At 36.9% G+C, this 13,998-nt stretch overlaps 1 protein-coding gene across 1 annotated transcript; it reads right to left on the bottom strand.

The window, feature by feature from the left end:
• Positions 1-1,991: 1,991 nt before the first annotated feature.
• sar1b (secretion associated, Ras related GTPase 1B) lies at positions 1,992-12,942 on the bottom strand. The gene is made up of 7 exons (XM_023295420.3): positions 12,784-12,942; positions 8,760-8,835; positions 7,008-7,127; positions 6,189-6,254; positions 5,900-6,003; positions 5,180-5,311; positions 1,992-3,758 (listed from the first exon to the last, which is right to left on the bottom strand). Exons 2-7 carry the CDS (start codon positions 8,815-8,817, stop codon positions 3,642-3,644), a joined length of 597 nt encoding a protein of 198 aa, XP_023151188.1. The 5' UTR covers positions 8,818-8,835; positions 12,784-12,942; the 3' UTR covers positions 1,992-3,641.
• Between the last annotated feature and the right edge of the window lie 1,056 nt (positions 12,943-13,998).

The following is a 13,998-nucleotide window of genomic DNA, read 5'->3' as shown; positions in this document are numbered from 1 at the left end:
TTTACACTAGAAGTACAGTTAAATGAATTAAAATTAAGGGGATTTAATGTTTTCCACCATAATTCAGAGTCACAAATACTTTTTTGATAATAAAGGTATCAATTACAGTTGTTCCCATTCAAAGCCTTAAGCAGTAGAAGATACTTAACCCTTTATAACCATTTGTGTCTTTTTTGCTACGTGAGTTTCTGAGACCTCTATCTCATGAACATAATAAATAGTTAAATAAAAAGGACATAACTAGTTTTTGTTTCTAAAACTGACATTGTTGTGAGTAAAAAGTTGCCAAAACTGCCCAATGTATCAAATGTGATACAAAAATATATCATAAACAAAATGATATGGCAGTTTTTTGGGTGGATATTGTTAAAACGGTTAATAAACATCTCAGTTCCAAAAAAATTAAATTTTCTGGATATTTTTTGATGGGTCATGCTTTAAATAGATAAGATAAACTTGAGTAGAAAAATATGTCCTAAACATACAAAGATATGTAGGAAAGTATAAGAATACCAAGCAAAAATATACACTGTCCTGGGAAAATAAAATGTAAGTATATAGTGGCTGATGAATTGCATATTTTAAAGCAACTTTGAGATAATAACAATAAAATAACAACAAAAAACAAAAATCATGTGTGGCTCATTCAAGGAAACTCCAACTTTTTCGTATTGACACTGGCTGCTAAATATGACTGTAAAGGTGACAATAAATGAAGATGTGTTTAGAATACAGAGGCATTGTGCTTGTTCATGTATTTTAAAAGCTTCCAGTTCAGCAAAAAAACTCAGATTTTGCAAAGCAGCACAATTATTTACACAGAAAAACTGTGGAAGTGCATTATGTTTTTAAATACTGAAGCTAATCTTATTCTGCTGGCTGGAACACAATGCTGGAAAACTGATATTAATTATTAGGATAAAACATTTTTTTAAAAATACGATCAGACATTTAAATTTTATGTAAAAAATAAAATAAAATCTTCATCCTCTCTACAAAACTGCTCTTCTGTTCTTAATGCCTCACTTGCTGTAGTTCCTGCTGAGGTGTGATTTACTATAATCCCTACAAGCACACCTAAAACTGTCCTTTTTCAGGTTGTGTGCGCCACCTAGTGGTGTTACAGTGCTGTGCTCATACCGAGGTGATATAACACAGAGCTGATATGCTTTTTACATAACTTCCATGGTGACATGTGGTTATGTAATCCTGCAGGAACAAACTGATGTAAATATTTCAGCTGTAACTGTCGAATCAAGAGAACAGTGGTGGAAGTATTTTTAGAACATTTACTTAAGGACTGTCTTGAACATGTGGAGGAGCTTGTACTTGAAGATTTTCATTTTAATGTTCTTTTTATTTCTACATTTTGGAGGGAGGCGTAGCACTTCAAGTTAAGATTTTACAGTAATAAAACACCTCATAAGTCAGTGCGGTTCACACCAGTTGTTACCAACCCGTTGGACTTGTGACCCTCTACAAATACGCTACATCTTGTTCTTGCCCTTTGTCTCACTTAATGTCTGTGAATTGTAAGCAGTTCTCTCCAAAAGTCACACTCTGCTTCATTTTCTTTTTTTTAACAGGGAGGACTACTAGAAAGCAAGCTCAGCTTTACAAGTGCTTTTCAAATGGTTTCATACTGAGGCCTAAGAGGTCAGACTCTCCAATATTTCGTAACAGAAGTCAGAACGAATTCATTGTCTGCAACCTGAATACGTTTATTTTTCTTCTTCCTACCTCATTTATCATCTCAAGACTGCACAGACCTATTTTTTGACAACAATGAAACGGATGCATAAGCATGAATATCTGTCATATAATAATGTATTTCTCTGTATAATATCTTTACTTACAACACAGGTCTTGTATTGTAGTATTTTCATACTGGATTGCTATTTTTACTCCAGAAAATAAAGTTAGTATCTTTCAAGGCTAATCTGATCTCACCAAGGAAAAGTTGACAAAAAAAAATCAGTCTGCATTGGGGATCAATGTTAAAGCCTGTTATTCATTGCAAACATTTATTACATATTTTATGATGCAAACAACAGCAAGTCCCACCCTTGTTGGAACAGCTCATCACGTAGTCATGAGGGAATGAAAGAGACAAAGGGACAGGGACAGAAAAAGCGTGTATTATGTGCAATTCCATTGTTTCCTGTAAAAAAAAACAAAACAAAAAAAAAGGGGGAAAAAAGCATGACAATCATCTTTCATTGTAAATTTTGGCATCTTCGTCCCTCCTGTTGTACTCTCTGGAATAATGGTCATTAAAAATTAAAACAAGGCATGCATAATAGTTTCTGGTAATGCACATAGATCAAAGGATACCACTTATAAATACAAAATCCATGTACGATGATCATGTACATTTCATATATATATGGTCCCTTTCTTAGGCCTATCTGTTCCCACTGTGGGACTGAGTCTTTCACTTGGTCACTAGATTCACCCTGTAAAAAGGTTTCTGAGCTAGGAAATACATCTGTAGTATGGACTTCTAATATTGACGACTACTTGATGTTACAACCGTCTGTTCGTTCCTCCCTTCATCTCTACTGCATGTTATTATCAAGCCATTTATTGCAAGGTTTTATTCACTTAAATAGTTTCCTTTGCATCAACTGACCATTGGTGCTATCTACACAATTTCATCAAACCTTGCCAGAGTTATAGCCAGTATTATTTCCTATTAAAAATCTCCTCCAATTAGTTATACTACCACCCCATGCTTCTCTTTAAAAAGGGAGCCTGCTGACTATTTGGATCCATTCAGTACTTCTGTGCCCACGAGACAGAAGCCTAGAACAAAAATATTTTTAACTTCCAAGTAACCTAAAGAACTGGATCTAATTTCTGAATACACTAAGATAAATGCAATGGTCCATTTTAATAAATGGGTGAAACAGCCACACATCTATAGTATAGTGAGGGCTGAGTACATGGCCACATCGCTTAATTATTGAAAGCATGTAAAAAAAAAAAATTTAAAAGAAGAAAAAAAAACAGGACAAACCAAAACACGGTGATTAAATACAACATTGAATGAATGTCTTTACTGTTAAAAAAGTGTACTGCAATGTATACAACTATGTTGCTCTCTCTCATTGCTCAAAATGAGCTGAAGAGGGGGGAGAAGGTGGAGGGGACTGTTGATATACCAATGAAATCATATACAGATTTACAGTTATAATGCATTTATCATCACACTCAACAGATGGCCGGAAGGGAGGGAGAGAGGTCAGCGAAGGACAGACACAATATAGAAAAGATTCATCCGTTTGAATTTGAACACCCTTTGCTGTGGAACCAATGCTATGTTTCTCTCTTTTAAGAAAAAAAAAAAAAAAAAAAAAAAGAGATGGAAACAAACGTGTGTGTGCGCATACATGTATGAATGCTGTAAGCGCGGAACCAAATGTTCGACCAATAAAAGTCTATTGGGATCAAGTTGTACTGGTTTCTCTGATGGTGGAGTCAGACTTGATTAACCAAACATGGGGCTGAGTATGACGGTGGCGACGGTGGGCGTCTCGAGTGGTTGGATTTGCCCCCCCCACCCCCCACCCCCCCACTCCCACTGATGGTGTTGGTGGTGGTGGTGGTGGTGATGTCGGTGTGTTGAGGGCTCGGCTGCTTTAGTCGATGTACTGGGAGAGCCAGCGGAAGCCCTCGCCGTAGCCCTGCCTCTTCAACACGCTGCACATGAACACCTCTAATGGTCTCGTGTTCAGCTCCTTCATGGGAATGTTGCCCTGAGAGAAAAGCAGGAAAAAAGTCACCGTAAATACACTCTTTTTGAAATAGCAAATTATCCTCAAACACTGCTTTATTTACAATACCAAGTACATTTTGGTTGGAAAAAATAGAATAATTCTGTGTTCTACTCAATGAATGCATGATACACGTGCAAAGAACATCATAAAAAACAATTTCAAATCGAGATGGAAAATTGAAAAGGCTGCAGTTTAGCACATACATTTTGCAACTGGTCTGACCCAGGTTTAAACTGTCAGGTCAACAGTTTGATAAACTGAAGCACTCGTACTTTTGATGGGATCTCATGCAGTAATACTCCATCATATGTTTTAAATCTATTACAGTTACTATTGAACAGAAACTTGACTTTAGAAGTTGTGCCGAAAATCAAATTAGATATTTTCCCCGAGTCGTTTGGTGCTAGTTTTAATGCATTTGTGGAATATTAAAGATGAAACTGGATGATCAGCTGCTCCCTTCAACAACATAGCCCTCAGTTTGACTCCCAGTCAGTCGGCCCTTTATGGCATATCCTGTCAAATGTAAAGACAAAAATGCCACCATAAAAACCTTTACCTATCAAGTTAAAACTTGACATTTTACTATTGTTTTGTTCCTATGCTTAAAAGTGGACTCATAACTTCATTATTAGTGTACTACAGTGAGGACTCAACTTCCTGCAGCCTTTTCTCTGGTGTAGTCTCAGGTCAATGTTTGAAATTTACATTTGTTTTATATCAAGGATTAAAGCACGGAAAATTTCAGTTCCTTAAATGTGTTTCAGGGTTATGAGAAGGCACAGAGCGAAGAGGGTGTTACAAAATGAAGAAATTAATTGGTTTACTGTAAATGAACACAGCCCAGGAAGCTGAAGGCTACAAGGGAGATGGATGCAGCAGTGGTACATCTCAAAAACACAAGATGATTTCTAAACATGAATCCTCATGTCAACTTGAGAGGCCCTAATGGAATGTGAAGGTCCTAATAAAAAATGCATTATCGGCCTCCTCTGTCAAATAATTTCCAAGTATAAGCACAACTCTCAGAGCCATAAAGAATATCCAATGTGCTTATCTTTCGAACATTTTAATGCTTGCTCTGTTGGTCTCCATGTAACAAAATCAGCCAACTGTTAATCCAAAAGAAACAAGCCGAGGGCAGGTCTACTTTATCCATGCAGAATATAGAGTTACTTATAGCTGTATACACAGATATACAGCCATGTTCTTGCTTTGTGATAGATTAAAAGATATGCAAGAATATTTTTGGTAGACATCTATTTTTGATTCCGAAATGATCATGCGCCAGAATTCCTTGTCTTTCCCATACCCGTGTAACTGTTTCGATAGACAATAAGATGTCCAAATAAAAAGGGGGGAGCACGCTGGCCAGACAGACTGATGTTGTATTCACTCACCTTGCCTGTCGTCTGTCCATACAATCCAAAAATTTCCCTCAGCTTCTCCTCACTGATGGCTTCTGGTCTGTCGATCTTGTTGCCCAGGATCAGAATAGGCACGTTTCCGATGGTCTCGTCTGTCATTAATGCCTAGGACGGATGAAGGGGAGTTACTATCCAGCTTAAACTTAGATTTTAAAAAAACTGGACCTTCTGATATGACAGTGTTACTCATTGTGAATCTCTGATAGTGGAATATTTAGTGCTTCCTGTAAGTGATTTTATGAGTATTGCAATTTGTCTGCTAAAACAAATGATCTCTTAAATTTTCCAGATTTAGACTTGTGATATGACAAGAGATGTCTTATTAAACCCACAGTGGGTAACTTAGCAACCAAAAAAAAGGGAAACGCTTTACAAATTTGCGTGTCATCATTAAAGAGAGTGTTATATTTTATAAACTATTGTGGTAGCAGAAATTGATGCATTTGTCTCCTGTAAAATTGACTAATCTTTGCACAGTTTTTGAGCATTTGTGCCAAAAGTGGATTGTACTGTAACCGACACTTCATTTAGTTTCTTGCAATAAATACTTATAGGCAGCATAGGCAGCATTTCTCCAACACAAACATCAATTCTTATACCAACCCCAATCTCACTTTTTCTGGTGCCACTGATACAAATAAACAAATATTTGAGAAAAAAAATGTATGCATTTTGCGACTAGAAAGTACTTACATCAAGTTCTGCTTTTGATTCGGCCAATCTGAGGTGGTCTGCACAATCCACAAGGAAGACAATGCCATTAATGGCAGGGAGGTAGTTTTTCCACACTCTGCGGGCTGTGTGAACAAACACAAAAACAGATTTACAGTCTGATCAGTCAACTTGTCTTAGACACAGAGTATTGTTCAGTCCTTATATTAACAAGACAGTATTTCCTTTCTCGGCTGCAGAAACTCCTGGTATCTCTGCCACATAAAAACAGTAATTAATAAAACACAAAACCATTAGAACACAGACACACCTTGTGCGTGGCCTCCAAGGTCAAAGGTGGTGAAAGTCATGCCAGCGATCGTCAGCTCTTCTGAAGCTGAGGAGAGATAATGATAATGAACAAATCTTAAAAGTCAGGTAGCTCAGAAGTCAATGATATACATTATTTTAGACCATTGATTTGTAAAACAGGAGTGAAAACATTAAAAAAGGTACTCATTTTCATTTAACAGTAGGCCTGTTGCAATTACTGCATAATTGCCTGATCAGAATGATCTGAAATGACCACGATCATTTAGCATCTTTGTTTCCACTCACCTGTATAAAAACAGCTGGATAAAACTAACTGATAAGTCACATTTGAATCACTATTTCCATATTTTCCATCTTAGCACTACCTTCCTGTGCTACAGTTTAATGACACTAACTACTTATCTCAGGACTTAATTACATTTGACTAACTGCATTTAAATAAGAATTTATTGACATTAACAGCACTGATTTAGTTGCCAAGTCAAACATCTCAGCAGCCCTGTGGGAATACTTGATGAAAAATGAAAAAAAGGGTGCCCAATAACTTGGAGAATTTGCAGCAAAAAGATAGCAGTCAAATGTGCTAATACCTCTAAACATATAAAACTTCAATCATTAAGCACAACTATGTGTATGACAATTAACCGTCAACTAAAATGTCATTATCGTGACAGCCCATCAACAGCGTTCATTAAAAATGTGACATGTAACTGTCTGAATCATCAGCCTGAACTTATTTGCATGGACAGTCTTTGAACACATAACTGTGTGAGCATGTGTGGACATGCATGTGTGTGACAGTGTAGCACCAACTCACTTGGGTGTAAAGTTGGCACATGCTGTCCCAATCTGTCATCTTTGAGCATGTGCAGTAGCGTCGTTTTGCCAGCATTGTCCAGGCCAAGAAATACTAACTTGCCAGATTTCTTGTACAGTCCTGAAACAAAGCCAGAAGAAATTTAGAACACAAATCCCTTTCAAAGGCTGAATCACATTACACATAAATAAATAAAATCGTTAAAGCGTAAAACACATGCAAATAAACTGCCAAGCTCAGACTTGTCCTCAGGAATGTAGTGGATAATGGATTCACACATATAGATTCTTTGATGCACAATAAAACATGCCAAAGTGTCAGAGCGCCACCTGCTGATCTTGCTGTTCTTTATTTCACACTGTGAACCTTAAATGACAGACCCTTGCCCAAATTAAACTATTTTCTTGCATTTTCTGAAATGAGAAAAATTAAGCTCATTTGGAATTCTACAGAGAAACGACAGCCGTATTAATTCAGCGAAACAACTTTTCACAATAAAACTCCTGTAATTTAACGTGAGCAAAGGGAAACTGGCAATTGTCACTTCTCTCACCTGGGCACATCAGCTACCTGAATACAGGATAAATGGGGCAAATTAAGGTCACTCCTTCCTCAATTGTCTTGAGGCTTTGTGTTTACCTCTCTGACTCAGCATAGTGATACCCAGAGGATTTGTAAAATTTCTGACTGAGTCAGCTCTACTGGACGTCATCATTACTCACAACAGCACTATGCAACCTGTCTAACAGGGAGAACAGGAACTCCTGCTTCAAACAAGCAGTTCCAACACAGAAACTAGAACAGTGCACTCTGGGGAGGAGAGCAGCTGGTAAATATAACAAGATTGTCCCACCACATTTCAGATGGACACTTCCATCACAGACAAATTTAAAAACCTTGGGTGGAAAATCATGTTGTGTATCTGAGCGATATTTTCTGTTTGCTTTTCATGTTTACACAGCACAAAAAATGTAGTGGATGCTTTTAGCTGAACCACTTTAAGGGGACATAAGGAGTATGTGTAGCCTGAATGTGCATTAAAGCGATAAGTCAGTGTGTGTTCGAGCTTTTACCAAGGAGCTATAAATGCACACTCAAGCTACACAGATGCATTTAAAGTAATGATCACTCATGGAGGTCGTTTAATCATTTCTTACCACAATACAAACTACAAAGTGTGAAAATTATCTTGTGGTGTCAGAAAATGAATTAATGCCTTTTGCCTGATAAAAAGTTGAGCTACAGAGTAATCTTTATTCAAAGGTTTTATTACCCGACATCTTACAGTGTGGATTAGCAAGTAAGGAGTGAGTTTTGCTATACCGTCAGGATATTTGTTTTAGATTTGTGTCTGTGGCCACAAAGTAAACACACACTTTAGGAGAAACTCTGCTTCTTCCAAGCAACGTCAGTCACAGCAGGAATGGATTTCAAGGCACAAAGCTCTGCTCTGCTCTGCTCAATATTAGAACACCAGATTGAAAGACAGATCAATAGATGTAACAATTAAAATTCTTCTTGTGATCACTGAAGATATTATTCAGACTGTATTCACACTAAATCCTCTCTATAATTATCAAGTGTGTTCCCCATGCTAATTAAGATTTTTAACAGCTTTGCGGTTCACACCAGGATAATTCCATTTTGACTGACTGCCTAATATGCCAAAACAGTCAAAAGTGTTTGCATTTTTTAAGCTTTCAAAACTGAAATGTTTACTGTAAGATAGTGCATCTTATCAGCAGTACTCACCTAAAAACTGTAGTACGCTATTGAAACTGATAGTAACCCAATCCCACAGGAATGACATATCCGGATCTGTTGAATCCTGAAAAACAACAAATGGGACAAACAGAGGTAAGAAGACATTAACATGCACAGATGCAGAAACAAAAAACGATACAACAGTGCTAATTTAGCTGTAATGTCCCTTAATACCATAAAGCAAACTTTAAAAATGCTGCAAGTCATCTGGCGTTTTGCCTTTTTCTCCAAATGCTTATTAACAAATTGTTTTATTACTTTTGTATGCAAGTTATTAGTGACATACAGTGACCCTGCTCTGACTGCGGTTTAAGAGAAACAACTGTCATCACGCCGGTAGGAACCTTCGGCGCACATTTGGACAGTCTCTCTCTTTTATTCACGGCATAAACAAAATACTGAGGTTCAAATAGTTTTCAAAAAAGCAGCACTTGAAAGGTATGACATCACTGGAGAATCTTTATGAAAGACACTAGATGGCAGGGAAAGGTGTAAGCTTAAACTGAAATGATAATACACCGTATGAAGACAAATCTAGACAATTACTGTAGTCATTTATTTAGATAATTATTTAGGAATATTAACTAATTTCAACAGTGGCGGTTCTCGACATTACAATATTTAATTCTAAACCTTTTTTTTTCAGTAACACTTTATTGGACTATATTATGGCTTCATTTCTTGAGTTAACAGGCCCAGAGCCTACAAGAGAAAACACTTGGGAACCCCAAGAGACAAACTGAACACAAATAACAGCATCAGATATCACGAGACAGAGAGTAAGATCAATAAAAACCAATCAGCGCCCCTCAGTAAGTGATGGCACTCTTCTACATGAAAATGCAGCTTGCCTCAAAACTATCAGATAGGTACCAGCAACTGGTGATAAAAACAATGAGTGGCTTGCTACAGCCAATGATTAGCTTGTTCCAGTAGGAGTCTTTGGACAGCAGGACAGGAGATTCTAAGACCTGAACACATACCATCTGACAGTTCCTCCACAGGCAACAAGACTGTTTTGTTCAACACAACCGATCTGCAAGGGCTTCAGAACTGAAGCCTAGTCTTTGCCTTTGAAGACAAGCTAGCCATATTGCATTTCAATCAAAACAAAATAGATCTGAGATGTGGCTTGTTAAAAACTGTGAACTCAACAGCTTCCTGACTGACAAATGTGCAACAGGTTGTTTCTTCTGCATAAGAAAAGCTCCTCTTTTGTTCATTTGTAATTCCAGTTCATAGAAGTTTCTTTACCGTCCTTGTATTTGACGTGATCAAATCCGTCACTGTTATGCTCATGAAACCCTAAGAAAGGAGGGCAGAAAAAACAAACTTTCTCAGCCAGTAAGCCATGAAGGAGCTTTTGCCTCATGGGATGTATGCAATTCCTACATTAGACATGTATTTCTAATTCATTCAATGTCCTAGCCTTTTTTCTATGATGGATACAAAGGTACCAGAACAAGGTAAGCTGATGCCGACCTCTAGTCACACTTACGTAACACGCAAACAACTCCAGGGCTAAAGTATAAGGTAGACAAAGGTCAAGACCATGCAAATACAGAAAACACAGCTGAACCACACGTCAGCTGCCGTTACGCTCCAGACCGATATGCTCCCACGCCTGCGCTGACACTGTGGGTTGGCGTTACAGACTGATGGCCTCACATGTGGAATGATGCAGTCGTGAACATGAAGCCTGATAGTAACTGACAAGTACAGGCAGATATAAGACCAATATATAGATGTGTGTTTAAAATATTCTGAAAAAAACAAGGCATGTGATAAATGAAAAGCTTGGCTGAAAACAGGGGCCTAAACCTGTTTCAAGGGATCTGTTGTTGTTTACAGGGTGTGCAAACTGATCGTTAGGCAACAGACTCCTATAAAGCCACCTCAATACAAGGTGTGACAAAAAAAATCGTCATTGCCAAAAAGAGGTGATTTAAGGTGCATAGTAAGAATTTGCTTAGAGGCACCCTTAGAGCTAAAACTCACCAGCACTGAAGCATCTGCTATGAATTAAATCTTTCAAATGAGTCAGTGACAGTTATTTCAAGTTAACACTTTCATCACAGTTTTTTTTGAACAAGTGACTAATGACGCATTTAGTCAAAACTCACCAAGCTACACACTTTGACAGTTTGCCCATGAAGAAGCTTACTTTTGTAAAATTACATTTGTGATATCTGAAAAATGTGTTTAACTTCTAAATTAGGTTGAACACTAACAGGACATATTTTGTCCTTTCGGAAGACATGAACTGTATAATTTCTGATCTACTGTAAGATTTCAGGCTGTTGTTTGATATTATGTCTACTGAGGGTTAGTAAAAGACAATGATTTCAAGTTAACGCACTCAAAACAGTTTTTTAAAATGAGTGAATAAGGGTGTAATTAGACAAAAGTCACCAAGGGACACACTGTGACAGTTCCCCCTGATTACAGACAGTATCCAACTTCTGAAGTACAAGTTGTCCATCCAAAAAACACCTTTTAATTGTAGTTTTTCCTTAGAATCTGGTAATAATGTAGACAGAAAAAATACCAACACAAATCACCTATTTGAGAAATTTGTTTAACTATAAAATAAGATAACAAGTACACACACTGTCCTCTTTCAGGAGGTATAATCTCTATGAATGTCTACTATTGTTAGATTTCAAGCAGTTGTTGTGGATTATTTCAAGTTAACACTATATGCACAGCTTATTTAAAGAGCCATCAGCGGGTGTATTTACTAAAAACTTCCCAAGCTACATTTTTTGACAATTTTACCAGTATTGCTAACATTATCTGACTTGTGAGCTACTTTCACAGTGTTTAAAAAACAAATATTAACTTTCCTTACACTATGATAGTTAATGAAGATTTCAAAACGCTTACTTATGTAGTACTCACTTAGAACAGTGGTATTTGCGAAAAGCGTCTAGCTACTAAATTAAATTGAATACTAAGAGCAAGACACATTTTCTGAGGTAATATGGACTATATGAATTTCCATTTAGTGTACGATTTTAGGCAGTTTTTGTTAATCATGTCTCTCAAATGTGCTACTGATAGTTATTTCAAGTCAACACTTACTAAATAAGTGGATATGGGTCCGTTTACTGAAAAATCACTAAGCCACACATTTGACATTACCCTAACTTCCTAGCAACTTCTTTGGCGTTTAATACTACTTGTCACTTTCACCTTATAGTCAGAAAACAATCAAGACTTGAAAATACTTAGATATGCAAAACTACAACTGTGGCATTTGAGGAATCTGTTTACCAAATTAAAATGATCACTAAAAAGAGGACACATTTACTCCTTTTGGGAGATATGATCTCTACAAAATCACATCCATTTTAAGATTTCACGAGTTCATAGATGTAGCGAGAAATCTGTGAACATTTATAGTTAAAACACACTAAATGCGGTTTGACTCGGCTGTCAAAAGTCCCCACAACGACTATCAACGTAGCGGTGAGATAGCTAACCTTTACCTTAACGGCTAATGTAACATGGATGATTGGTCTACGCCAGTTTACGTGCTGGAAAATATAGTAGAAAAAGGCCCAAATGTCAGGGTATTAACAAAACATATCAAGCTTAGACACCCTACTTATGTGTAATTTGAAAAGGCAGGGTGAGGCCGGCTAACAGACAGGCTAGCAGGAAGCCACTAGCTACGTGTCATTTTCTCTATTAGGCGACGTTGCATCGAAAGCTACGTTAGCTAATCAGCAGTTAGCTACAGAAACAGTTCGTCGATGTACTAAAGACACTACATTCTAGTGATAGGGCGAGAGTGTCGCCACCGATAACAAACGTAAATGGTAATTAAAAAGAATATCAAAGCGCCTCAAGTTAAGTTCACATCCAGTTAGAGTCACAGTGATAATACGGCAACTTGGTGCTAGCAATGCTAACGTAGCAACATTAGCAGCCGGGATAATTTGCTAGCCGAGATGCCGAACGTTCACATTTTCTGACTAATAGTGAGAAACTGTATCCAAAAACTTACCCGCTTTTTAGGTGTAGACTAATTTACCGAGTGCGTTCGCTCTAATAGTCATGTAAATTGGTCTCTCGCTCAGAAAAAAAGAGAACCTGTGAGATACCAGGTCTTCCTCTCCTCTTTCGTGTTTTGTTACTGAGCCACGACACTGCAATGGCTGTCCAACAACTCCCCAAACTCTGCCCAGCCGCTTCCCGTTTATGCTCCACCATCATCCTTCCGGCAGGAGACCTGAAATAAACCAATGGTCTGCACTTCTTCTTATCTTAAAGTTCCCATAAACATGATTTCAGTGGGTATTTTGTGATGAAATATTTTATCAATGTACAGTGTGCGTCGTTTCCACATAAAACAAAACAACCAACCAGTCACAAAACAATTGCTCCCGATCAGTCATAGTGTAGCGACGACATTCTTGTCGTAATTATTTAGTATTTAATTATCCGTTTTTATGATGGATAATTACTGGGATCGTTACCAATTTGCGGGGACGGATAATTTATTCATTCAACAAGTGTCAGGCTTAAAAAAAAAAAAAAAAAAAAAAAAAAAAACGTCTGCTAAAAACTGGTAGAGCGCTTCTTGGTCAAGCTGTATTGACCTAGTTTTTATGCAGATCAGAATCAGAATCAGCTTTAATGGTACACAGCATACAAGGAATAATTTGGTTTCGGCTGTTGGTGTCACCCTAGGAGTATGGAAAGAGAATAAGAAAAAAAGAAACTATAGAAAGAAGGGCAGGGAAAAAACAGTAGTAATAAAAATAAATATAATACAATATATACACATACTTACAAGGTAGAAAGGAATATATAAACACAGTAGTGCAAAAATGATAATTGTTACAAGATTATACAGTGATAACAAGGCTTAAATATTGAAGTTAAGACTCCAGAGTATTGTTTATGCCAATTTATCTGAGTTATTTGCTTATTTAGGGTTAAATTGTGTAAAAAAAATAGCTTTCCTTAATATAATTATAAATTACTATAATAAATATTTTTAATTATCATTATATTTTGAACTAAAGTTTTGACGCTACAAAATTATAAATTAAATCAGGGATCTCCCATAAACATCTTTTTAGGTGTATTATTTTAAGTCTGATATATTTTTGGGGTTTTTTGTATTGTTGGCATAATAGCAAAAGTATGTCTTGTGAAACTTTGTCAAACGTTTCCTGCAGCTGAATTAACTTTTAAAACTATTTCAACCAGTTAA

The sequence above is a fragment of the Amphiprion ocellaris genome, chromosome 14 (assembly GCF_022539595.1).
Source record: "Amphiprion ocellaris isolate individual 3 ecotype Okinawa chromosome 14, ASM2253959v1, whole genome shotgun sequence".
Classification (NCBI taxonomy): domain Eukaryota; kingdom Metazoa; phylum Chordata; class Actinopteri; family Pomacentridae; genus Amphiprion; species Amphiprion ocellaris.
This window is presented reverse-complemented; position numbering and strand designations above follow the sequence as displayed.

Coding starts and splice junctions, on each gene's coding strand:
- sar1b (XM_023295420.3), bottom strand. CDS start 8,817: ATGTCATTCCTGTGGGATTGGGTTACTATCAGTTTCAATAGCGTACTA. Junction 7,128..8,759: donor TAGCGTACTACAGTTTTTAG/GTGAGTACTGCT, acceptor GCTTTGTTTCAG/GACTGTACAAGAAATCTGGC. Junction 6,004..6,188: donor CCTTGGAGGCCACGCACAAG/GTGTGTCTGTGT, acceptor TTGTTCACACAG/CCCGCAGAGTGTGGAAAAAC.